At 34.1% G+C, this 23,628-nt stretch overlaps 2 protein-coding genes across 2 annotated transcripts in view; both read right to left on the reverse strand.

Annotated features, from left to right (window-relative positions):
* Nucleotides 1-12,716, reverse strand: part of LOC113499225 (myosuppressin) — a 30,579-nt gene extending 17,863 nt beyond the window's left edge. The window contains exon 1 of the mRNA XM_026879619.1: nucleotides 12,577-12,716. Coding sequence (XP_026735420.1) covers nucleotides 12,577-12,587 — 11 coding nt within the window. The 5' untranslated portion in view covers nucleotides 12,588-12,716. The remainder of the gene's footprint in view (nucleotides 1-12,576) is intronic.
* Nucleotides 12,717-21,150: 8,434 nt separating this feature from the next.
* On the reverse strand, nucleotides 21,151-23,484 carry LOC113499223 (chymotrypsin-like elastase family member 2B). Its single transcript, XM_026879616.1, has one exon. It carries the CDS (start codon nucleotides 22,469-22,471, stop codon nucleotides 21,434-21,436), a length of 1,038 nt encoding a protein of 345 aa, XP_026735417.1. The 5' UTR covers nucleotides 22,472-23,484; the 3' UTR covers nucleotides 21,151-21,433.
* Between the last annotated feature and the right edge of the window lie 144 nt (nucleotides 23,485-23,628).

The raw sequence follows: 23,628 nt of genomic DNA on the forward strand, positions 1-23,628 counted from the left end.
ATATGGTATATGGTATACCACACATGTATTATAAAGTTATTGTATAATCAACTTAACTACTTTAAGTTAAAGTCACTTTTCGCTTAACAGAGAAAATTGCTATGTAAAACATAATGCACTAACAGGCTGCATTTGTGTTTCGGAAGGCACGTTAAATTGTGGGTCCCGGCTGTTATTCCTACATCTTTAACAGTCGTTTCAGGTAGTCAGAAGCTCGAAAGTCTGACAACCTGTCTCACTAAGGGCCTCGTGCTTTTGTTATCTCTTCACGCCAAAAAAGCTGGTTAGATTTCGATTTAATGTCTATGGAGGTAGTTGTGGCCTTTGATTAACCGACAACTAGTCAATAAATGAATTTGTAACTAAGCTTTTATAGAGTTCGGAAATGTAACTTTGAAAGTAAAAATGTTATGAGATTGTCATTGGTACCTCTTTATTCGAGACCAGTTTGAGAACTTACGATATATTTTTTGAATCGTATGTCTAAAATATAAGCTCTGTTTACATAGTCTACCTTAAATGGTGGATAGAAGAGATTATTACGAAATTTTTTAATGAACTTTTTAGTCCACAAGTTTTTAAATACAAAAGTTATTTATGGATACTAATTAAATGTTTCAGAGGAACGAATGCCAATTAATTAGCGCATTCTCTTTGCAGTCAGCCTTTGTGGATGTGATGGCCGATTGTCAGCTGTTTATATATTTTATCTAGAACTATTTAGGTTAGCACTGACATGGCTAGACTAATATTGTAGGTACTTTTTGAATCATATGTTATGATAATATCTATTTTTAGAGATAGTTCATCTGGACATGTACGTAAATGTTATTTAAGTTTTGTGATATCAAAACTTACTTAAAAAGTCCCTTTTGGAAGAAAAATATTAGGTACTATTCGATATGGTTTTTTGATTTTGTTAATAAATAAAAGCCAAAAAAACTAAACTATAAAAAATAGACCTTGGATGATTTATGTGACTACTATTAATTTGTGCCCAAAAATAAATCACAGGGTTAAAACAATTCCGTCACAAAAGCGAAAAGAAGCAAGTTTTTTTTTACACAATTTCGGAATAGTTTTGGACTTTGGACTTTGCTCCTTAAAAGGCAAAATCCAATTTCATTGTAGTCCTGGATTTAATAACCTAAGGTTACTCATCTTTGCTGGGGAATCCCCGATTGAAAATAGTTTTTTTCTTTTTTTGAAGGCTTTTGAACAGAATTCCTCCCGTGATTCCATAGGCAAGTACTTGTAATTTTAAATCAATATTATGTTTAGGGTTTCTCAGTATAATGTTGTTACTCAGTCTTAGGAGAATTACGCGTCGTTTTATTAAAAGATTATCTAACCTAGTAAACATGCATTGGTAGACTATTTCATGAAAATCAGTCAAGCCGTCTTGAAGAAGTATGGTTATTAACATTTATATATTTTTTTAATGGTTTGTACATATTTTTTCATAACATTGCTCTATAACTGTGTTATAATTCACAAATTAATAAACACTGTGCCTATATTCAAGGTGAATGTTGCCCATAAAAGTATATGCTAGTGCAAGTCTACCCTTCACTGTCTTGAATTTATATCGATATATAAATGAAACAGGTTCGTCAGTCCGTCACTATACCCACAAGTTTATGCGTACGTGAGAATTTGCACGCAAATTGTTCTATTAACGCACACCACTATTCTGTGCTATCTATGCGTTCAAATCGAATTTTGACAAAACGATATCAAGCAAATATAAACCTTATCACCTAGGTATTAAGGATATCGATAAATGCAATTTATGCAGCGTTTATCGTTGCAGATTTTCGTTTTAAACGATTCTATTTTAGTACTGCATTTGATTTTGAGCTCTATTTTGTAGAGCTTACAGCTTCAATTGTATTGTGAGTGCATTCACTTTGATTCATTGAAAACAAAAGAAAGCTTTACTGACAACCGAATATAGGATTTATGTCATATAGCTAGAGTTTATTTTTCGCTAACACCGTTTAGTATTTCCCAATAAATAAGCGATTCTGTGAATCATTAAACGATGTTTTAGTAAGTTTGATTACACGTGCAAGTTATGATAATATTTTGATGTGAGTACATTTGTGTGAGGTTTTCTCATTAAACCCTGCATCTAAACAGTCTGCTACAGGATTCACGTAATATTATAACTTAAAGTCCACTTTCAAGAATTGAAAAGAAGGCTTTGAAAAGTTAGTTTTAATTAAATGGAAGTCCGTGAAAACAAGCACCTACTTAGTAACTAAAAAAAATCCAAAATTACAGACTATTCTTAGTTAGAGCAAATAGGTCGTCTTCTGTGCAGTTGAAACTTAACCCCTTAATGTCAGGGGTCTTATGTGCCCGTCTAATTGATAATGAACGGTGAGAGAGGGTGATTACAACTAGACAGTTCTCTAATGAGATGTAATTAGCTACCTGTGTTTTCTGGTAGCTTTTGTAGAAACTAAACTATTTTTGCTACAGGGAGAAAACTATAAGTTTAAAATGCGAGTCTTATCTAACTCCTTATAACAAATATTCACGCCAAAAAGCCCACATCTTTAAAAGTCCTATATTCCTTGAAATGCAAACAAAACATTTATTCTAAAATCAAAGTATTTGTCTATCTGTCAAGAATGACGTCCAAACTTAAAAGCGCAAATATTGATAATGTAGTGCGTCAAATCTTTGTTATATTTGTTTATGATAATTAATTAGGAGCGGCATTGATCAGAGGACTATTAATAATACATGACTTGGTTCTGTGAACTAAAAAGTAGAACAAAATTGTTTTCGCAATGTAGTGTACCCTTAACGTATGATAATGTACACTCCATTTTGACACTGTGGAAAAGGATTTTTTGCCATCGGACTCTGCATCGAAGTAAGCCTCCTCAAAATTTGGCTCCCCAAAATTCTACAGCTATGCAAACTCATAAAGTTGGGTATATTGATTTAAGTATTAAAAAAAATCCTTATATCGCGGGGTGTTTTATAAACATTCAAGTCACATGCACAAAGGCACCCAAACCCAGGACAAGCGTACATGGATCACACAATCGCTTGTCCTTACTCGATCGAAACCGCGACACATCGCTCACAGGGGTTTCGGCGCGGCGACCTCAACCATTCAACTATTTCGTTAATCAAAGCTTCTATTTGTAATTAAACTCAAAATAGGCACAAGACTGTCTGGAAATATCGATGGAACCTAGAGGACGTGCCATCACCCCCGGCTGTCATACTAATGTTAGGTAACTTAGTTATAACTTACAAACGGCCGTATTAATATTCATCGGTAACTTATTACGATGGAACCCCACTGTGTTTGGAAAATGATAAGTTTATATGAACGGCTGATACTGCTTTAAAGGACTCTACATACTGCTATAAAAACTCTTTAAATTTGTGACTTTAGGTCCTGATTAAGTTTAATGAATACCGTTTGGCTGAGCTGGTTTACGCCGCACTCAAAACGGTTGTTAATAAATCATCGAGGAAATCTAGGAATGCATGTTAACCCTTCTTAGATTTTAGGGTGTCGTATATGGATGTTGCCTGTTTTAATTCATTACATATCTATCAGCTATTATTGATTCCGAATTACAAAGAAAGAAGATCGTAACTACTGTTCCAAATATAAAATCTGCACGTTAGTTAAAAGACAACATGTCGCAAGGTGTATAGCAACTTTTAAAGGACAAATAAACCCGTTATTTTTTTCTTAGTTGAGTGCATAACCAATCACATCAAATTTCAAATAAATAACTTTAATTTTTAGCTTCTTCCTTTCACACAATCCAGCTCAAAATTAATATAGTGTTTTAAATTACCGTATTACATTTCGTTTAGCTATGAAACTAATATTAATACTGCAATATTAAGCATTATATTGCTATAAATATACCTGCCGATGCCAGTAACAGCGGCTGGAGCCGTGATATTAAAATGTATTGTTACTCATCCACGCATAGAAGCCTTTTGTTTCTTCACTCACCGGACTTTAATTTCCGTTCGATCTAACATTAATTAATTCAGACTTTCTCTTCATATTTAATATATCTGTGAAATGATATCATATTTTGTAATTTACTGTATTTTAACATTCATTCAATAGAGTTTGTTTGAAATGAATGTATTATTCATAGGTAAGGACATTTTGGGTTACTCTAAAATAATCATTTTGTAGAAAAATGTTTTGTGATATCTATTTTTTGTACCATATTCGTGAAGGAATCGTACCGAAAAAAACTGTCGACTTAAAGAAAGACATATAAAAGTGGAGAAAAAAACTACTTACAGGGTAAATTATTTTATTTCATTTAATTGGTAAAAAAACTTTATAATTAATAGGGAGATCTGTATGAATTTGTGTTAAATCTCTTGTGCGTTCCATTTGTTTCAATTTATTTAATGTTTAGAATAATTATGACCTAACTCAAGCTTATTTAGTTCAAACAAAATTACTTGTATTCAAAGTATGTATTTTATACAAAAGGATTGTTTGTCAAGATATGAAGTTTGTCCAAAGAATGTGAGGTGACTTTAGACTTTGGGATCTAAGTTAAACGCGGACGAAACATCGCAGAGATAAATTTTAAGACTTCAAGTCTTGTTCTAATTTGTTACATATTACTTAAAACGTAGACAATATAGTAAAAGCCTGTAATTGGTTTATTGTTAACTTAACTGTGTCTAATAATTTTTTGCTTCCTTACTGTATCAAATAAATATTTTCCTTAAAAGATGCTAGGTTTTTTTGGCCTAAAAATACGCCACTTCGAAATGCAGTCTGACAGCCAGTGATTGGTTTATCCTGTATGAGGTAGCTTGCTGCAGTTACTTTGATCATAAGGATCACCATCTTGAAAGTGCATTTGCAAATACAATTCTATATTTTCAATCGCACTCAAGTCACTAGACTACCATATTTGAGAGGTTTATTCAGGTGAAGTTTGGTCACGACGCTTTCCTTTACTGTTTAAAAGTAAAAAAAGATCACGGTTATTAATTAACTTTAACCTTAACGTGTCTACTTGCGTCTGGAGTCACTATTGTAACGTTCTGAAAGTGCCTGGAAAATGGCCTATTTGAAATTAGACTATTATGATTGCTGCATTAAATCGCTGACCACAACACCTAGCCTTATTATCAATAAAACATCTTCGCTTCAAAAAAAAAACCTCATCAAGAACGAAAGCAATAACGCTAAGTTAAGACAACAGAATCAGTCTCAGCTGCCCTTAATAAACCCCAATGATTGTTCCCGCAGAACAAATTGAAAACTAAATGTTCACCTGTCTCCATAATTGTAACGAATCGATATTACTCGCTGCGTATATTAAGACTAATAAACTTGGCCCCGGTGACCGTTTGTCTGGCCTGTGGACTTAGTGAATACAGGAGTGATGTCGGACACTTTCATTCAGATTAGTTGAGCGTTATTGCTTACGTGACGGCTTTTGTTTGGACTACTGATTTCTGGGGTGAATTGGGGTTTTGTATGTGTGTGTGATGGTATATGTCTGCAGAAAAAATGTTGGATGCAGTGACGATTTGATGAGAAGTAATTGAGACTTATTGCGTTTGTGTTAGCTTTAGTTTGGACTTCTAATTTCTGGGATATTTGGGCGTCTATCGTTTATGGGGAAAATTCAAAATCTTTTACTTTATTTTATCCATGGAATTATACATTGGGGCGTGCTATCACTGTTTCTTAAATATCAATCATTGGAACTGTCTTTGTAAAGAATTTTTGGAAAAGGCAACATCTTAAAAACTTTACAAGATTTCTAACCTCAGCAGATTTTGAGTTAATTCATTCATTCATCAAAACCCTAAGCTTCTTTGTAAAGGTTTTTCTCATTATGAAGTCACTTTTTTGTGTCCTAGCAAATATCCTTTGATTTTCCCCCCAACATTGCACTAGAGCATTAAACCAGTGCTTTTCATAGCTTACGCAATCCGCGCGACCCATTTCCATTCAAATGGACGTCAGGCTGGACATGAACAGCCTGCGTCCAGTCAACATTCAATTATATCGAACCTCCGTGCGTTTAACACGTAGATGAGCTCCTGTTTCATATACATTGCTTTATTTGTTGGTAGAGTTTTGATGGTGTTAATGTTAAGCCGTTAATGTATGATTAATATCGTTGTTGCGATTTTTGGTAGAAGTTAGTAAAGGGAATATTTATGATACTTTTATTGTTGGTTTTAAGGTGAAGGATCAAGGAACCATAGCAAAGCATAGATATGAAGAAAAATTTGGGAGGAAATGGAAATGAAAATTGCTTACAAAATACTACTTCTTTTCTCGTTTAAAAAGTTAGAAAGTTTTGGGTTCTCATTTAAAGGTTAAAGAAAATCTTAGCGTTAATGGTTCTTCTTTAAAATTAAAGTTCATTTTGTTTTTAAAATTTGTGAATTTAATTATATATTTGTATGGGCAGTAAATCAAAAGTATAATTGCTGATGTACAGTAATTAGCAACACTTGACACAGAACAAAAGCGTAATGTCGCATTAAAAAGATGGCCAGGTGTCATGAATGTCAAATCACAGCAATATTTATACGAAGCACGCACAAACACGAGCCGGCAGCCTTTTGAAATGTAAATGCCATAAGTAAAGCGAACGCAATTAAAGTGGCCACCGCCAACTAAAAGGAGAATAATTAACATTAAAATAATCTTTTTCGGGTAACCTCTATGGAATTGAATCATCATTTTTTGAGAGTCCGCAATTTTTGGGTTAATTAGAATTTGGATTAAGGACCAAAGAATTTATAAACGTGTTAAAAAATGTATTTCTAACAAACATCAAGTGCTAATATGATAAACTAAAATATGTTTCACTATTTCGGACAGACGGCAGGATTAGCCTTTGAAAAAGAACTCGAAAATGTAACTTAATCATAATGTTCTGAATCTACACTTAATTGAAATGCAGATGTGAAATACAACGTGACACAACTTTAAAAAGTGTCCAAATACAACACGTGTAGAGCGTCCACTTTAACTTCAGTTGATTGCACGATTCAGCCCGAAACTAGTCAGTATTCATTCAGTTAATTACTGCGTTCTCAAATCTGATTAGGAGTCAGCGCGCGCTTTACCCAAAAAGTGACAGATGACAGCTGACAGTTGACGTTCGTCCGCCATGATGGCCGCCATTATGCAACGACACGACCGCGTTCAGCCTTGTTAATTACATCTCCGCTAATTACTTTCACAATATAAATGATGGCCTCAAACTGGTTTTGTAGTTGTAAGTGGGCGGTTATGAATGGGTTTTGAATGTCAACCCTTTAAATTTCGTACTAATTATGTATCATTAAATCTTTCTGAACGAGTACTTTATAACTTCATACATTTTTGTCCTTTTTCTTGTTTTCTTTGAAATATATGGAACAAAGGTCTCTCATTAAGAGTTACTTTATTATTTTCTAAGAATACTTTTCAACTTTCCTGCTTGAATGTAAGCTCGATTACTTTTACAAACATAATATTCTCCTTCACTTTCGAGAAACAATATTCAACCGATTGAAAGCAATACGGTGGGTATTTCCTTAGGGATGTGTCGACTCTGATTGTGGTCAAAATCAAACACACGTTATTAACCTTACACTTCTATAAGTACTTTCTATTAGAAATGGTTTCTCAGGAGATTTTAATTCTACGGATCAATTGGCAAAGACGGAATAAAAATGATTTAATATTTCATCTGGAAAATGGTGACTGATTTTTATTATTGACCTAGTCTATGTGATCCGTTAAGAATGAAATGTAGTAACATTTCTACTAAACTTTTAACAACTATGTTAGGATCAGCTTCCAGTCTAACGCGATGCAGTGTTTTACAAAGAGCGACAGCCTATCTGGCTACGTCAACTCATTTTCTTGGGCAACGGGATACCCCACAATTTTACGTGCCTTTCGAAACACGGAGGAACTCGTTAAGACCTATGTAGATGGTTACCTCTCCATGGACCGACCTTATCGAGCGTAGCTTAACTTGTGCAGTTCTAGCTTATCCACGAGCTCCTACAAATTAATTACATAATTACAGTATTATTCCTCTAAGCTCCATATTACAAGCAAGACCAAAACCAAAGTCGTCGGAACTATAAAGACATGCTACTCAAAGGACCAAATGCAGTTGCCATTTTCCTCCCATTATATTCATGCATCGTTACACCCGCGGGCTAGATACCTGACACTACAGTACTGTAAAACCCGTTCAATGTTTCACATATTAATAAATATTCTCGTACACAAACTATATGATATTCAGTGTCGGTTTTATCTCATTAGCGGGATGTTTTTTGCAAATGACACGCAATGACACGCGGTGCTGCGGGGTGACAGGTGACTGTAATTATGTTAAAATATCGAATGGTACATAAAAGGAATATTGTTTATAGTTGGAGTGACTTTAATAGTGGTTTTTATTGTTCGTAAAGTGTGTTGTTTATTTAGGTATATAATACGTATATAGGTATTTGAACGTGATCAATCGATAACTGATTGGTATTTTCATTCAAGTGCGAATCGGACACGCGATGCTAAGGGTTCTATACGAATAGGCTCAAGATTTAAAATCGGTTAGGTGACAAATCAATTTGTGGATGCCATCAAATATTTGACAGTAATAATCATTACTTAACTCCGATCTTAATTTTTAGTGTTGTTGTTACAGCTTTATCAGCAGATATTTTTTTTATTTTATTTTAAATAAGTCTCGGAGTCTCTAGAAAAAAGAAGTTGACCATCAAAAACGTGGTTAATTAAAGAAAATGGATTAGGATAGCTAGCGTTGAAGAGCCGTTCCTTTAAGGAGGACTAGAACTGACCAATAGCCTTCACTGGTTGGAGAAGAACCACTAGAGAAAAAGGACAGTATAATAGGCATCACTACGAATATTGCCTCTTATTAAGAGTAGATTCTGCACTTCAAGGGAAATGTTGCATACGTGCGAATGCTTTTAGAATATTGAACTTACAGAAGCTTAACATTTTCTTAGTGAATCTCTCTACATATATCTATATAGATCCCGGAATAAGCGGCTTATAAGCATGTTTTGTAAAATGACTTGGAAAGGGATTTAATTTTAATCCTTGATAAAAAGATAGTATTAGAGTTGGTGTGTTCAAGCAACTTTTATACGATAAAGTGGATTTGTCCAAATATTGCTCGTTTTTTGGATTTTGTACTCAAAGGGTAAATATGGAACTGTTTTATCGTCTGTCTATGTGTGTCACCAATCCTCTCCATGTCCTACTGATCCGCAAGGGAGACAGATGACGTTTTGCCCGTATAACAAATATTATTCGGAATAAATGTCGAGGTTAAACATCCGTTGGTACGGTAACAAATTTGCGCTAGTCACCATTTTTTTTCATTTTAGCCTAACCTAACACCGGATTTATTGTATATTGTCCTTCTCTCTTGATGCCAACATTTTCTTATTTTTCTTTATGATAATTGCAGTAATCGTTACTGGTCCTTCTATTACAAAATACATGTTGCTATGCTTAGTTTTCTAATCTCTCAACACTTTTCGTACAAAAATCTCACGAATTTCACAAAACCATATTTTCCGCAAGATACCGGCACAATTCAATCCCGAAAAACATTACCTTCCGTTATACCTCAAAACCGGTGAAAGCAATATCAAAGTGCGACGCAGAAAATAATGTACCGTGTCCTTAAGATACCGGTAAATGTAAAACACCAATTTTACCACAAAGGGTAAAATAAGGAGGCAAATTTTACGTGCTGGTAAAGTTTAGTTAATCGCTATTTCCAGTTCGTTTTGGCTACTAAAGGCGGCTCAAACGTCTTCATCATATTTTTCAAAGAAACATTGTCTGGTCTTACAAATTTCGCGTTAAGTTACGTTTTTCGGCTATTAGATTATGAAATAGTTTTTTATGGTTAGCGAAAAAGTCTCGTTCTGAATCTAATTTAAGAAATTGTTTTGTATATCTCATTAATTTAGGCTGTGATAGATTGTTTTTTAATCTAGTTCTTTATAAGTGATTCTTAATTTTCTTATTGTTAAGTTTTTGTCTGAATAGTTTTAAAATCCTTGTAGACGATCTAAATTTCTTAGCAAAAAATAGTGTGTATTTAACGTAGATCACTTTTCATTACGACAGATTAAAAAAAAAAGGTTTTATTAAACTGTGAGTAAAACCTTTATACATTCGACTGCGAGTCACAATTACATCTTACTTCAAAAAAAGAAATTCCGGAACAAAACAAACGCCATTCAAGATGTATTAAACTAGCATTTTCCCGCTCTTTGCCCCTATTATACGGAATAGTCCTGGGAATAAGAAATAATAAGTGAAAGTTGTCGTGGCGTACCGCCGGCAACAAGGCAACAGGTGTTTGTACCGCCCGGGGAACAGAAAAATTGCAGCACTTGAGTGGACGTGTGTACGCTCGGTTAATTCAATTCTTTATTTGTTATTTTTCTTGGAAAAAAATCGGGGAAGTTGAGTTTTGAAATGTACCTACGTACTGTGACATAAATATATTTTTTTCTACATACTAGCTACAGGCTAGATTGGGTTTTTGCTTTCATTTTGGATCAATGTGTGATGTGGATGAAATTTAAGCTTGTTTAGATTGATTTTCTCAAAGATTTATGACAACTTATTAAAGGGCTGCTCTTTTTTTCTCCTCCATATTAGAAATTATACAGTTAAAAGATAGAAAAGCCATAACGTCACTAACAATACAGTTTCTCCAAAGAATTCCGTTTACAAGGCGAGTTTACCTTCTAGAGGTTAACTATTCTAGAGTTCTACAATCTAACCAAGTTAATGAATAATAAAGAACTCTTGGTGGAAGTCTTGGAGACATCGTGAAAGAAAGTCTATTCATAATTCTCTTTAGGTTGAGGCCCATGGTTTTTTCCCGAGTTTATTGTAAATATGTTAAAATTTTCCACTTTAAGTTGATTAAGCAGATTGTCAACTTGAACTGTTAATGTTTTCAATCACAGATCTTAGTTTGAATCAAACGAGAATAGGTTTCAGTTAAAGATGAAATCGTTTAAGTCTAAAAAACCGGAAAAAATGTAATTTTAATATTTTACCGAAACTCTTTACGTATAAGTCCATATTAAAGATATTGTATTTAAACCAAACCGTTCATAGTCCAGCGCTAAGCGAATGCAGGATCAAACGACTTTTAATGATAAAAAGTAAAAGTCGTTAAATTATGTTTGTTAAAGATTATCCCTATTCAAGAGTATTAGGTAAGTTTGTGTGAGCTAAAGATTACGACTTTCTTTTGAAGCTTATTGAGAACATGAGCACGTGAAGATGACGAATAAATTAGTTTTTAATGAAGATTACCTACTTATTGTTCAAGTTAAAACCTTCTTAGTTAGTTTGTAATCTATTTTATAATATTTGTTGGAATTGAAATGATTTAAGAATATTTATTAATAATTTTTCGATTAATGTGCTTGTTTGACATAATAAAAAGAGTTACACTGAGTTTTATTTCGTTTTATACACCAAGTTCATTTTTTCTGGTGATCTCTTGATTTCAGCCTTTAAGATAAAATATTAATTTGTTTTATTTATCGAACATAGTTTCTTATATTTTAAACTTTGAAAACCACAGAAAAATACTATTATTATTTAAAAATTGACAACGCAGGTTGTTGATAAAAGAAAGGATAAACTTTTGCCTAGGACTAGATTCTTCTGACTGTTCTGGCCAAAATGTAAAGATACTATTTCTTTATTAACAAGTATCTTTGCTTTCTCTATAGGAAGAGGTTTCTAATTAACAAGAGATGAATAAAGAACTGTTCTTACGTGAGAATAGGCTTCGATTACTCAATAATGTATCTTATTACGAAGACTATAGAACACAAAATCAAAAATATATTTCATAATGAATCTGAGAGTAAACGTTTTAAAAAAGAACTGCAATCAGAATAAATTTCAGGAGAGAACTTCTGAACCCATGTTTTTATAATTAGTCAACAATTTTTGCAAGTATTTAAAGAATTTAATTCTGAATTAAATTTTACAACGAATATGCAGTGTTTGTTCGTTTAAATTGGATGACAGTTTCTTTTTACAAATATTTAAGGCGTATTACAAAAGTAGGCGCAGTTTAAGTAATTTTATGTTATCATTACAAGAAGTAAAAGATTTTTCTTTCAGATAAAATCATCTTTTTACGAGTCCTTAATTTAAATGTTATGATAATTTTAAGTAGATTGTTGTTCTACGTTAAAGAGAAATTATAATGAAACGAAAACGTTTTTTTTTTAAATATAAACTCGATAAGATTTTAAATTCTATTTTCGCGTAAAATGATATTGCTAAAATTTTATTTTATGGTCGACAAAAATTTCTAAAAAACAAAAAAAAATATGTTTTAAAAAGTTAAAATAAAAATATAGTTTAAACCGAGTAAATCCTTACGTAAGGTTACAAAAAATCCTAGCCCCCTAATGTTTGAAATAAAAAATCTCAAATAAATACGCATTAAAATAATAAAAAAATGAAAGATTTAAAAAAACTCCAACGAGACTTACCCGAGAGCCATTGTTGATGTCTGTGTTGCTACGACGGTGCTACGGGACTACGCTGAATCGCTTCTGCCCTTCGTAGCGCCGAGGCGAGTTTTATATCCGGCGTAGCGCCTCCCTCGCCCCGCCCACTGCACATTTGCACACATATTGCCTTCTCATTGATATTAATTGTTATTTTTTTTGCAAACAAACTAAAGTATTTGTATATAGTTTGGTCTATTTTAGTGCAAGACAGGTAAATAAATAATTAAGGAGGATTTTATGGGGTTTCCTTATGGAAATTGAGGTGGCAATCTTTAAAAGGTTTAACCAAATTGATATTAAACGTTATTTCTGCTGCCTACGCAAGTATTAGTACTTCTACTCTTAGTTCATTTATAAAGCCGACTAAATAAAAATAGGAATTTAAGCGAATTGTCTCAGATTTGTTAATTTAATATCTAATTTTTTGTGTCAAATATTTCATGGAATATTCTAGGTCACGAATTTTAGTGCTTACGATCAATAATTTATTATGAGATATCATTTTCAACGTTACACGCTATTTGTAGTTTAATAAGGACTGCAAAATTACGTATAATAATATTATTTTTGGTACTTTAGGAAAAAACTTATTTTATTAATTATATTTTGTTTATCAAGATCGGTAATTTAAATTGTAAATGATTTCTTGATCGTACATCCTTGCATTGAAAATAAAGTTTATGAATTTATTGACGTAGGACTTTTTATATTATTAGTAATTATTTACTATTAAATTCAATAATTAGGTTCGTGATGGATTCATTCACGGCGTACTTCAGAGGGCTGGGGCAGATCAAAAGCCTCTGAATTTTAGGGTCTACCTTAAAGTTTAATAATCTTAAGTACCATCTACGGTGTCATGAATAATTTAGTATTTTTTTTGGTTTTATTGTTAACTATAGGTACTAAGATTTATTATCAATGGAATCAAATTTTACCCAAAGGGAAAATGATGATGACTATGATGGATACGCCACGGTTTCATGTGAAAGCATTTTAAAGGGTTCCATACCCAAAGGGGGGTGTATACCCAAGAATCGGGACCATATTACTAAGACTACGCTATCCGTTCATCTGTCACCAGGCTGCATCTCATGAACCATGACAGACATTTTAAATTTCACCCGACCGATTCTCTTCGCTTATCTTATTTGTCCGTTACTCCTAGAAAAGTGAAACTTACTTGCATTTGAACGGTTTTGTTTTTGCATTTTGTCATATCCCTTGTGATAATTCTTCATATTCCATATGTATCTCAGTTCCATAGTTATGGCTTTTTCCACGACGTAATTATTGTAGAGCAGGCCGTCAAAACATTTAGAGAACACTCTGTTCCCGACGGGGAGCCAACAAAAGGTACATTACAACAAATGTTATGGACGATGTGTTCCAATACTCCAGAAATGTAACGATTTAGTCAATTAATGGAGAGACATAAATTTTTAGGCAATTAGTTACTAGGTAAGCTAATGGTATGTCCCATTTTGGAAACTGAATTTTTCTGAACAAAATTTGGGGGTGTGGTGAAAATTTTGTTACGTTAAGTTAAGCTTATTTTTATAGAGAACTTTGTATGGTTTTCATGTAACAAGCGGCTTCATGGTTTTTTGGATTCATGCATGACTTTGTATGCACGATATCTCGTGCATAATAGTTTCGATTTCAAATCGGGCAGGCAAAATATAATGTGACTTTTTCAATCTTGTATTCTTCTTTATTACTCAAAGAGACTTATGACAAACGGTGGAAGAAAGCATAGTGGGGAAACCTGGATTCTAAATAATGGAACCTAATATCGCAATATGGGGAGCCCAGCAATGGGACCTTCTTTTTAGAAAGAATAATTTTCTATACTGGAAACACTGTTCTGGTTTCAATTGGGGGCATTAATTCGAAGCCAGAAGGCCCAACTTATAATATGACTTTTTGTCTTCGATCTGACGTTTTGGATCATTGGTCCTCATAGGAACAGACAAAATCAAAAGTGATTTATTTAAATAAGGGTAGTAAGTAGCAGTTTATGAATGTCAAATTGAATAGGACAGGACCCCAATCTTCACCGCTTCGTAGTCCCCCTTGCTGCGAGGAAGAAACGGTGCAACAAACGCGCCAACAGCTCGCTGTCTTTCCCTTTAAAATAATATATATAGGCCTTTATAGTAAAACTAGCTTTTCAACCGCGGCTTCGCCCGCGTCGATGTCGGTTATATCGCGTTTGAAAGAGAACTCTTCAAAAGTCCGGGATAAAAACTATCCTTTGTTCTTTCTCAAGGTCAACTCTATCTCTGTACCAAATTTCATTAAAATCAGTTCAGTGGTTTAGACGTGAAAGCGTAACAGACAGACAGAGTTACTTTCGCATTTATAATATTAGTAGGGAAGTAGGGATTATGAGACAATGCTTGTCACAAACTTGTAATGCCCAACGTCTATTCAAACTAAAACTTATTGTAGTTTATGTAAATTTAAACTTTATGGGGAAACATATAAACTCCACATTGTCATATCACCCGTCATTTGTCGCTTGCTCAAGTAGCCATGATACATATTAAACAGCTTATTAATAAAGTTTAAAACTTACTAATTACAGTTTTGTTTGATCTTAACATGTAAGTCTGGTTGAGGGTTGTGAGAAGAGGATAGGTGTATTATCCCTGTTCATTATTATAATAATGATTTTAATTATCTGCTATTCAATAATTCGTATTTAAATTTTTGGAATTTCTTTTAAGACTCAGAAATAGCGTTTGTGGATCACACAAATGCCTGTCTTACGCGGGGCTCTAACCATGACCGTCGGCTATTGGTTCAGTCAAAAGCCAGCAAACTCTTTCGTTGATCTAGATCGAAAACGTTATTTTGCACATAGGTATATGTATCGAATTCTATTAATCATTCAATTTAAAAATCATTGGGCTAAAAGAAAGTCAACCTCTATACCAATTGTAGTGTAATATTTTCTTTTCTTTTTATTGAACTCTCTATAGTATAAATAAGCACTAAAGCCTCTTGGTATTCCATTCTAATTTCATGATCTCTGGTATTTAAAACAGTGTCACCCCTAGTCCCAGCTGTGAACAGCCAGTGATATGAATATTCATTGAAATAAGTTTAATTAACGGTTTCTTGTGCATATAAATGCAACTACTCGCCCTCGGACAGTTACTGCGGTTCGTGATAATGTGGCACTGTTATACTTTGTAAAACTATTTAAATTTAACTTTGTTGGAACTTCAGATCCAATTTCATGTATTGAGTTTTTTTTAATTTGTTGTTTTCTTATTTCTGTTTTTTTTTAATGTGATTTTAAAAAGTTTTAAATTAACATTCCTCATTTATGGACGCTATTTTTTTTAGTTTTGATCGTAGATGGAGATACGGGCAAATCCAATGGTAATATTAGGAATCAAGAGGAGAAGGAATTTAAAAGTAATAACCATAAACTCGAAGAACTATGATCGCCATTAGAGGGAGATGTGCTTGACGCTAAATTTTAAATTTTGAGGAAGAATTTTCCGTTTTAAAATTGAGACAACGCTAGCCGCACTATAGAGCACCGTAATGCTCCCACAACAAAATCATTCCTTATTCAAAACCTCATAGTACAGGCCCTGGTGTTATCATACATCGGAAATGCGCTCATTTTTATCATTGTCATAGTTTATCAACAGCCGTCAGTTTTCCATTAAGGATAATTGTTTTATCTATTTTCGTTTCATCCGCTATTTAAGTGTAAACACTTAGGTTTATGACATGCGTTACAGGAAGCTTAGACATTGCCTAGATTGATGTGTATGACGTCACAACGCAGATTAGGTACTCATTGCGCTTTAGCGTCGTTCAAAGTCATCAGCCAGCTTTTAATGCTGAAGAGATATTTGATTGTAGGTATAGTCTATGCATAATATATAGCTATATCTCTGCTCAGTACGGTTACTGTAATTAAATCCATATATCAGAAATTAATACTGCCATACTATTGATTGTGATATAGTACTACGTTTTTGGAAATAAATTATTGTTTATTATTTATTTATAATGTTGAAATATCAAAGACTACACGAAGATTTTTCTTTTTTATTATATGGTACTGGTAAAAGCAGAATCAAATTCAGTTTTTTTTATTTTCAGTTGAAATAAAAAAAAGCTCTTGAGAAACGTTTACGGATCTAATGATCAGTTGTGCGGTTACAAAATGCTCATGGAGGAGAACCAGGTAAGGACTTCACAGTTCACTCGTGTCAATAAAAATTGGTGAATTGTACAAGTTCATAGATAATATATGCATCTAAAGCGTAGGAAAACTATTTTCGGGAACGTAATAATTCAAACGAAAAAAGTCTACAACCAAATGAATTGCTATTTCTATTTTAAAACATGTAATAAAGTTACCATACATCCCTATAACTTTTAGAGGAATGTTAGGCTATTTCGAATGTAGTTTATTGCATTTTTGCCTCCAATAACGCTACAAGCATTCACATCACCTGCTACAAAAATCCGATAGAGCTTGCAGCACCTACACCTTATATCACATTAAAATTAAATGCCTTTCGATCCTACAAACATAGATTCTCGAAGTTATTTCGTTTAATATTGTCGGATTGACTTTCCTTGACAATTTTCCATAACTGTTTGGGAGGTCCTACGTACGCGAGGCAACGTCAGCGGTAGGATGTATATCATTGCAGTGCGGAAAAGAGATGCCGATATACGGTGATCATATCTCTGTCACGCATCCACCGACCATAATATTAGTAGCTGTGGACCCTCAGGTTATACATCAACCATGTGACAAAGGGGGTATTCGTTTGGAAACAAATATTATCGAATAAATAGATAGAGAATTTCGTACTGCACACCACATGAGAACGATTTAATAATTATAAAAGGTTACATGGTACCAAAATCGTTAACAGAGATGTTTTACAGACCCAGAGATTTAATAAACGTCATTAATTTTGCAATTATGAATACAAAATTATGTTACAAAATGGACGTCAGTTTCATTTCTTCAATCAGGACCCATTATTTTTGTTATAGTACCAAAAAATGGCGCGTCAACTAAAATAAAAGTTGTTTCGTGTATAAAGGGCATAGTTCCAACCAATCCTGTTTTTTGCAACTTTATTAAGAATTCTTTGAGAGATTTCACACGCTACTGATATTTGATACTGGATTGATCTGTGCTTCGAGGTAGCAAGTAGATTACAATATTGGTTGACATTTATTTCAAGGAGAGGAACAAGATATGACAAATATAACGAGTTCTTTTAAGTAAAAAGGTATTTTCAGTATCTTCAGGGTTTCGTACCCAAAGGTAAAAGGCACTTTATTACTAAGGTCCTGTTGTCTATCCTTAATCAGGTTATATCTCTTGGACCCCAAAAGCTAGGCAGTTGAAATTTTCAAACGTGATGTATTTCTGTTACCGCTATAACAGCAAAAATTACATAAATATGTAGGACGTTGGCTGACCACAAATTTAACCCACCCAACCGATTTTTTTTTTCTTTAGCCTATACAATGTACAGAACCCTCAGTATCGCGAGTCCAACTGGCACTTAGTTTGTCTTTCTTCTAAAAAAAGATTATAATATTTTTAGAATATAAGCATCTATAACTAACCAATTGAACACTGACGCAGTTCTGAAAGATAAACGTCACTCTACGCATGCAATACAATATTGGTTAATTTTGAAGTTTTTATTGACGCGATATGCATACTCAGAAGGACTAAGTATTGATTTATGGCTCAAATGTTATAATAACCACTCATTTTCCATTTGAGTTACTTAGGGAAAACGCTCAAAGATTCTTTTTGAAAATCTGCATTGTGACTTGGCGCCGAGTCCCATGGGAACCACCCTCGATTATCTCGCCTCAGTACTTATCCAACATATTCATGGTTCAATATAAATGTAAAAGGACTGACTTCATACACACCCATACAATTACCCCATGCAAACGATGTGCGAGCAAATGACGGCGGAATATCGACGGATTCAATAAAGAGCCCATGGTTTGTAGTGGTTGTCAAAGTTTCATAGAAAATTTGGTGGACGTGTAACATTTCTTAAGTAGTTATTGTTATTATGACTTCTTTTTTAATTTTGAAAAGCATTTGATTACTTTGTTTAAATTTATTTTTTGTTTCCTTGAAAAATGAAGTGGAAGAGTTGGAAATAGCTTTTATTCCAATGGGCTTAAAAGATTTTATAAAAACTGGTGGTTAATAATGAAATATAATGATGATTCTTCATGTTAAGTCACTGACTAATCTAAGAGTTAAGGGGATAATAAAGTCAGAAAGTTCAGCTAGTTTAGATTTATTTTACACATACATTCTATAATAATTATCTTGGTATTCATATCTGATTGCAATTTTAAAATAGGAGGTTTTTTAAATTTCATTAAATGAATCAGTTTAATAATAAAAATAGTATTAGGAACAATGTACATACATTTAACAATACGTAAGTCAAGTTCTGGAGTGGGTGACACAATATGTACAAAATGTACGGAGTCATGACGATATGCGATTTTCAAAGTGATATCATAAGTTTAAAATTACGAAAAGTTGTGAAATCAAAAAGAATATGTATGTCTGATAGCTGGATAACTTCAAGGAAAGAAACTCGATCCTTTTTGAAGCTCATCCAGAGACTCATTACATCCAACACTCAGAGGCCTTGTCGGAAACTCTAATAAAACAAAAGCAGTTTTTTTACGTTCCACTGCTGGGCACAGGCCTCTTACAATATAGCGAAGATTTAGAGCATTTATCACGGACTATGTAAAAAGATTTTTAAGTCAAATCCCCTATGATATAGGAAAACCTTCAGTTTTTAACAAGCGACTACTACTTTGTAGAAAAAGTTGTTTATTAATGCTGTATTCAGAATATGATCGCACTCATAAGGCTTTATACGATACAAGCTTAGCTCTCACATGCACTTGAAGAAAAATCGTGACGGATTTTCATCGCCGATCGAGGAATAAACACAGAATAAGCTTTGGCTGGATAATGTTGACAAAGTTGCAAAGTTGACTTACCAAAGTTTCTTTTTTTAAAAAAAAAAACGACTCTCGCAGTAAGGAATTTAACCCTTGTGTCGCGGGGGGCTTACAAACATACAATTCACATGCACAAAGACACCCAGAATCAGGACAAACATTCGTGGATCACACAAATGCTTGTCCTACGCGGGGATCTAACCCGTGACACGTCGCGCACAGTGGGTTGGGCGTGGGGACCTCAACCACTCGGCTATCCGAGCAGTCGAGAAAGCGTCCTGTGTGTGAAGACATTAAAGACGTTTTTTACATTTTAAAAATGTCTTCGGATATGACAATTATCATGACAAAACACTCTTTTGTCATGTCCATCCGCATATATTAGCAGGCGGTAAACGATGCGCAAGTTACCAAAAAGTAATTTTGATTTATCGAAAACTAACTCTCGAAATACAGAAAATATAAATATCATTAGTTTCTGCTCAAAAAACGTATTTATTATTTGGAACTATTATTTAAATGATAAATAATCTTATTGTTTTTAAATTCTAACGCTATCTACACTTCAATTATTCTAGAAGCTTCCTTACTGGACGTTATTTTATTGAGTTCCAAATTACTGCGAGACGAATAAGGGCAAACCGGACACCTGATCAAATGCACTTAGAAGCTAGAGCTACAACTGCGATCAATACATCACGATACGAAAGAAACTTGACAGGAAAACAGAAACTGAATTTCTATTTAATTGTGGTCTGAATCCCACTCAAAAAACAATTGTTTAATTGTAGACAAAGAGGAAAAATTACGTAAACATTTTACTTCCATTTATCCTACCTACCAGCCATTTACAATTAGCATACCGCACACGCCGTCATCGAGACTAAGAATACATTTAAAATGTGATTTTAATCTTTTATTTTATAGGAAATATTACCCATTAGAAAATGTTGAGCGCCACTGTATAAGACATGGCGTTTAACACATGATTTACTACAATCGTCACATTACATTACGTTCTGCTTTCATTATAATTTAATACAATACGCAAATCGTCATGCCGTCATCACGGGCTGTGCGGGGATCGGGTGGCTGTGACCTCCAACATTCAATCTCCGGATATCAATGAAGTAGTCAATCTACTATAGAGATAAATATCTGCCCGTATATTATTACATAAAATTATAGTAATTAATGAGTTCCTTCTCTTTACTATTTGGGCTGTGCCCGACAGGGTCCATAATTGAGCTGTAAATTTAATTGACCACCTATGTAACATTACGGTATGCAATAAAGAATTGAAATTGAAATAAGAGTCCATTTTCCACCAACGTTTTACACATTATAAGTACGCAAAGAGTTTATGCAAAAAATTGTAAGAAAAAAATATATGACAATTAGTAAAGTTAACAAAAAATATCTCATTGCCACCCTCCCTTTTCAAATTACACTTGCAAAACATCTTGTGAAGTCGGTCATCCCTCTTGCCATGTTTACTTTTAATTCAAAAATCCAAATCTTAATTAAAAATGTCATTTTAAAATATTTTTTGTGCGAAAACACATCAAAATGAAAAATTACTTGAACTTTGATACGGAACCGTCTGCTTTACATAGAATAATAGCTCATTCATTATTATGCAAAGCAAGCTATTAATTTTTTATTTCATCCAGTCTTTGGTGCGATCTTTGTCAAAGAAACGTAATGCAGTTTTATATAAAGAAAAACTTAGGTGAAAAAAGAAAACCTGTAAAGTAGGACGTCATGTAATTAAAATGAGTAAAAAACATCACTTGCCGAAAAAATAATTTTAGTTAAATTATGATTGCAAATTCTTACATAGGAAAATGCCTGTGCCAGAGGGACATGACGATGATGATGTTATGACGTCAAATTCAAAACATCGTCGAAAAGATAAATAAAACAAAAGATATATTAAAATGAACAGTATAATGACGAAAGGATGTAACGACACACACAATTTCTCAGCACCATCTGTTGTCACCCAATCGTGGAACGCGGAAACCCGAGTGAACAGCGTGGTCTTATCGAAGTTCTTTCCGCTCACCACTCCCGCCAGGACGCCCATATCGTCAACCTCATTCGGGTCGTCCGTGCCCTGACACGCCAGCGGCCCGCCCGAGTCCCCTCTAGAAACATCCGTCAACGCAGACTCTGTGCAAACAAACGAACTCATGTCCATCTCCCAAAGTAGGGAACACCGAGATCTGGGTATAGTGGAGATATGTGCTTTCAGCAATATTGGAGAGATAGTGGCCTTCAAACTGTGGCCGATCCTCCCGTAACCAGCCGTGGTGCACTGGTAGTAATCTGTGCCCTTTTCTGCTATGTTGATGGGCTTGACTGTGAGGCTATACTGCCAGGGCTGGTCAATGAATACCAAAGCTATATCGTTACTCGGGAAGCTGAACTCTGCGTGGATGACGATCTTCTTGAGTCTTCGCCATTGTGCATCTACCGTAGTCTCAGTCTCTCCGCTGTGGATGACGTCGTTGGTGAGGTTGCCGGCAACCAACCGCAGCAAGCTCGGCCGCTTGGCGTAGTAGAAGTTGTTGCCTTCGAAGCAGTGAGCCGCTGTGAGGACTTTCAACTTTGCGATGATGCTCCCCCCACAAAGGTTCATCCACACTATTTCTTTCGGCGTTATTCTCCGCACTGCCTCCTTCAACGACACCAAGTAAGGGAACTCGGTTAAATGAGCCGGCATCCCGTTCACTATGACCGGCTTTACAGTTTTTCTGGAATATTTTAAAGTTGTTATAATACGTTCATCGTAATTATCACATTCTGCAGTTTGGATCATAGTTATTATTGCAAAGAATTTGAGAGCGTGCATTAGTAATTTAGTTCATTGCCAATATTGTGAACCGCGAATTTAGTGATTTGTTTGCTAACTGTCAAGACATGTTTATGGTACCATAAACCAAACGGTTATTTTCGTTAAAGCTCTGTATTAGTCTATTAAACTATAGTTCTGCTTCACTGCTTTAAATTATGGAAAATGTGAAAACCTTTTTTTGAGCTGCAAAGGCGTGCTTATTATTTTATTAAGGTATCTATAAACTTATTACTAGCGACGGAGGTAGGCAATAAAGATTCATACGAAAATCCCATTTAATATCATATTACGACCTCCTACACCGCAGACGGGAATTTTTTAACACCTATTGGCTGTAACACTATCATAACCGTGATTTTATTGAGTTATATCTTAACTAAAAGTACGACTCCTCTTATAAGCATTTAATCCTTGTATTTCGGGGTTTCCACAAAAATTAAAGTCAATACCTGACTCAGGACAAGCGTTAGTGGATCTTACAAATGATTGTTCTACGTGGTAATCGAACTATCTAAAACGTCGCCCACAGTGACGTCCTACTATACCACTAACTAACCGTTACTACAACGCTAACGGTGTCCCAACAAATAAAACCCAGCTGCAAAATCTATAAATATTAAAAACTGGAAATTTTCTTTATGAAATATAGAGTATATTATAGAGTTGTTATAAATAAAAATATTCAATGGTCTATGTTATCGAATCGTATATTAAACAAACTGATATTTTCAAAGACCTAAAGATTTTATCACGACATAAATTCTGACGAATACAAACACACCTTCAGTAAACGCAAGGCATGTGAAAAAACCGCCTCTAACCGTCCAGGGTTTGTGACTATAGAGCGTGCCACAGGAATGAAATTATATTCCACGGTTTTATACACTCACTTTCTTGTTTGTTTGTTTGTCGTTCCGGTTGGATTTTTGCAACTAAATTAAGAGCCACTTCCTAATAAGAAAGCAGGCTGAAATTTTCAGGGTAGCTTCAAACCAGATGACAATGCATTTTACAATTATAACAACTGAAAACATTTAATAAAATTTGACATTTAAAAACATGGGTATTTAGATTTTTTAAACTATTGTTTTTAAAGTATACACGCATAATACTTGATACATGTTTATGCCCGAAACATTATCCTCTTTCCTCGA

The sequence above is a fragment of the Trichoplusia ni genome, chromosome 12 (genome assembly GCF_003590095.1).
Source record: "Trichoplusia ni isolate ovarian cell line Hi5 chromosome 12, tn1, whole genome shotgun sequence".
Taxonomy (NCBI): Eukaryota; Metazoa; Arthropoda; class Insecta; order Lepidoptera; family Noctuidae; genus Trichoplusia; species Trichoplusia ni.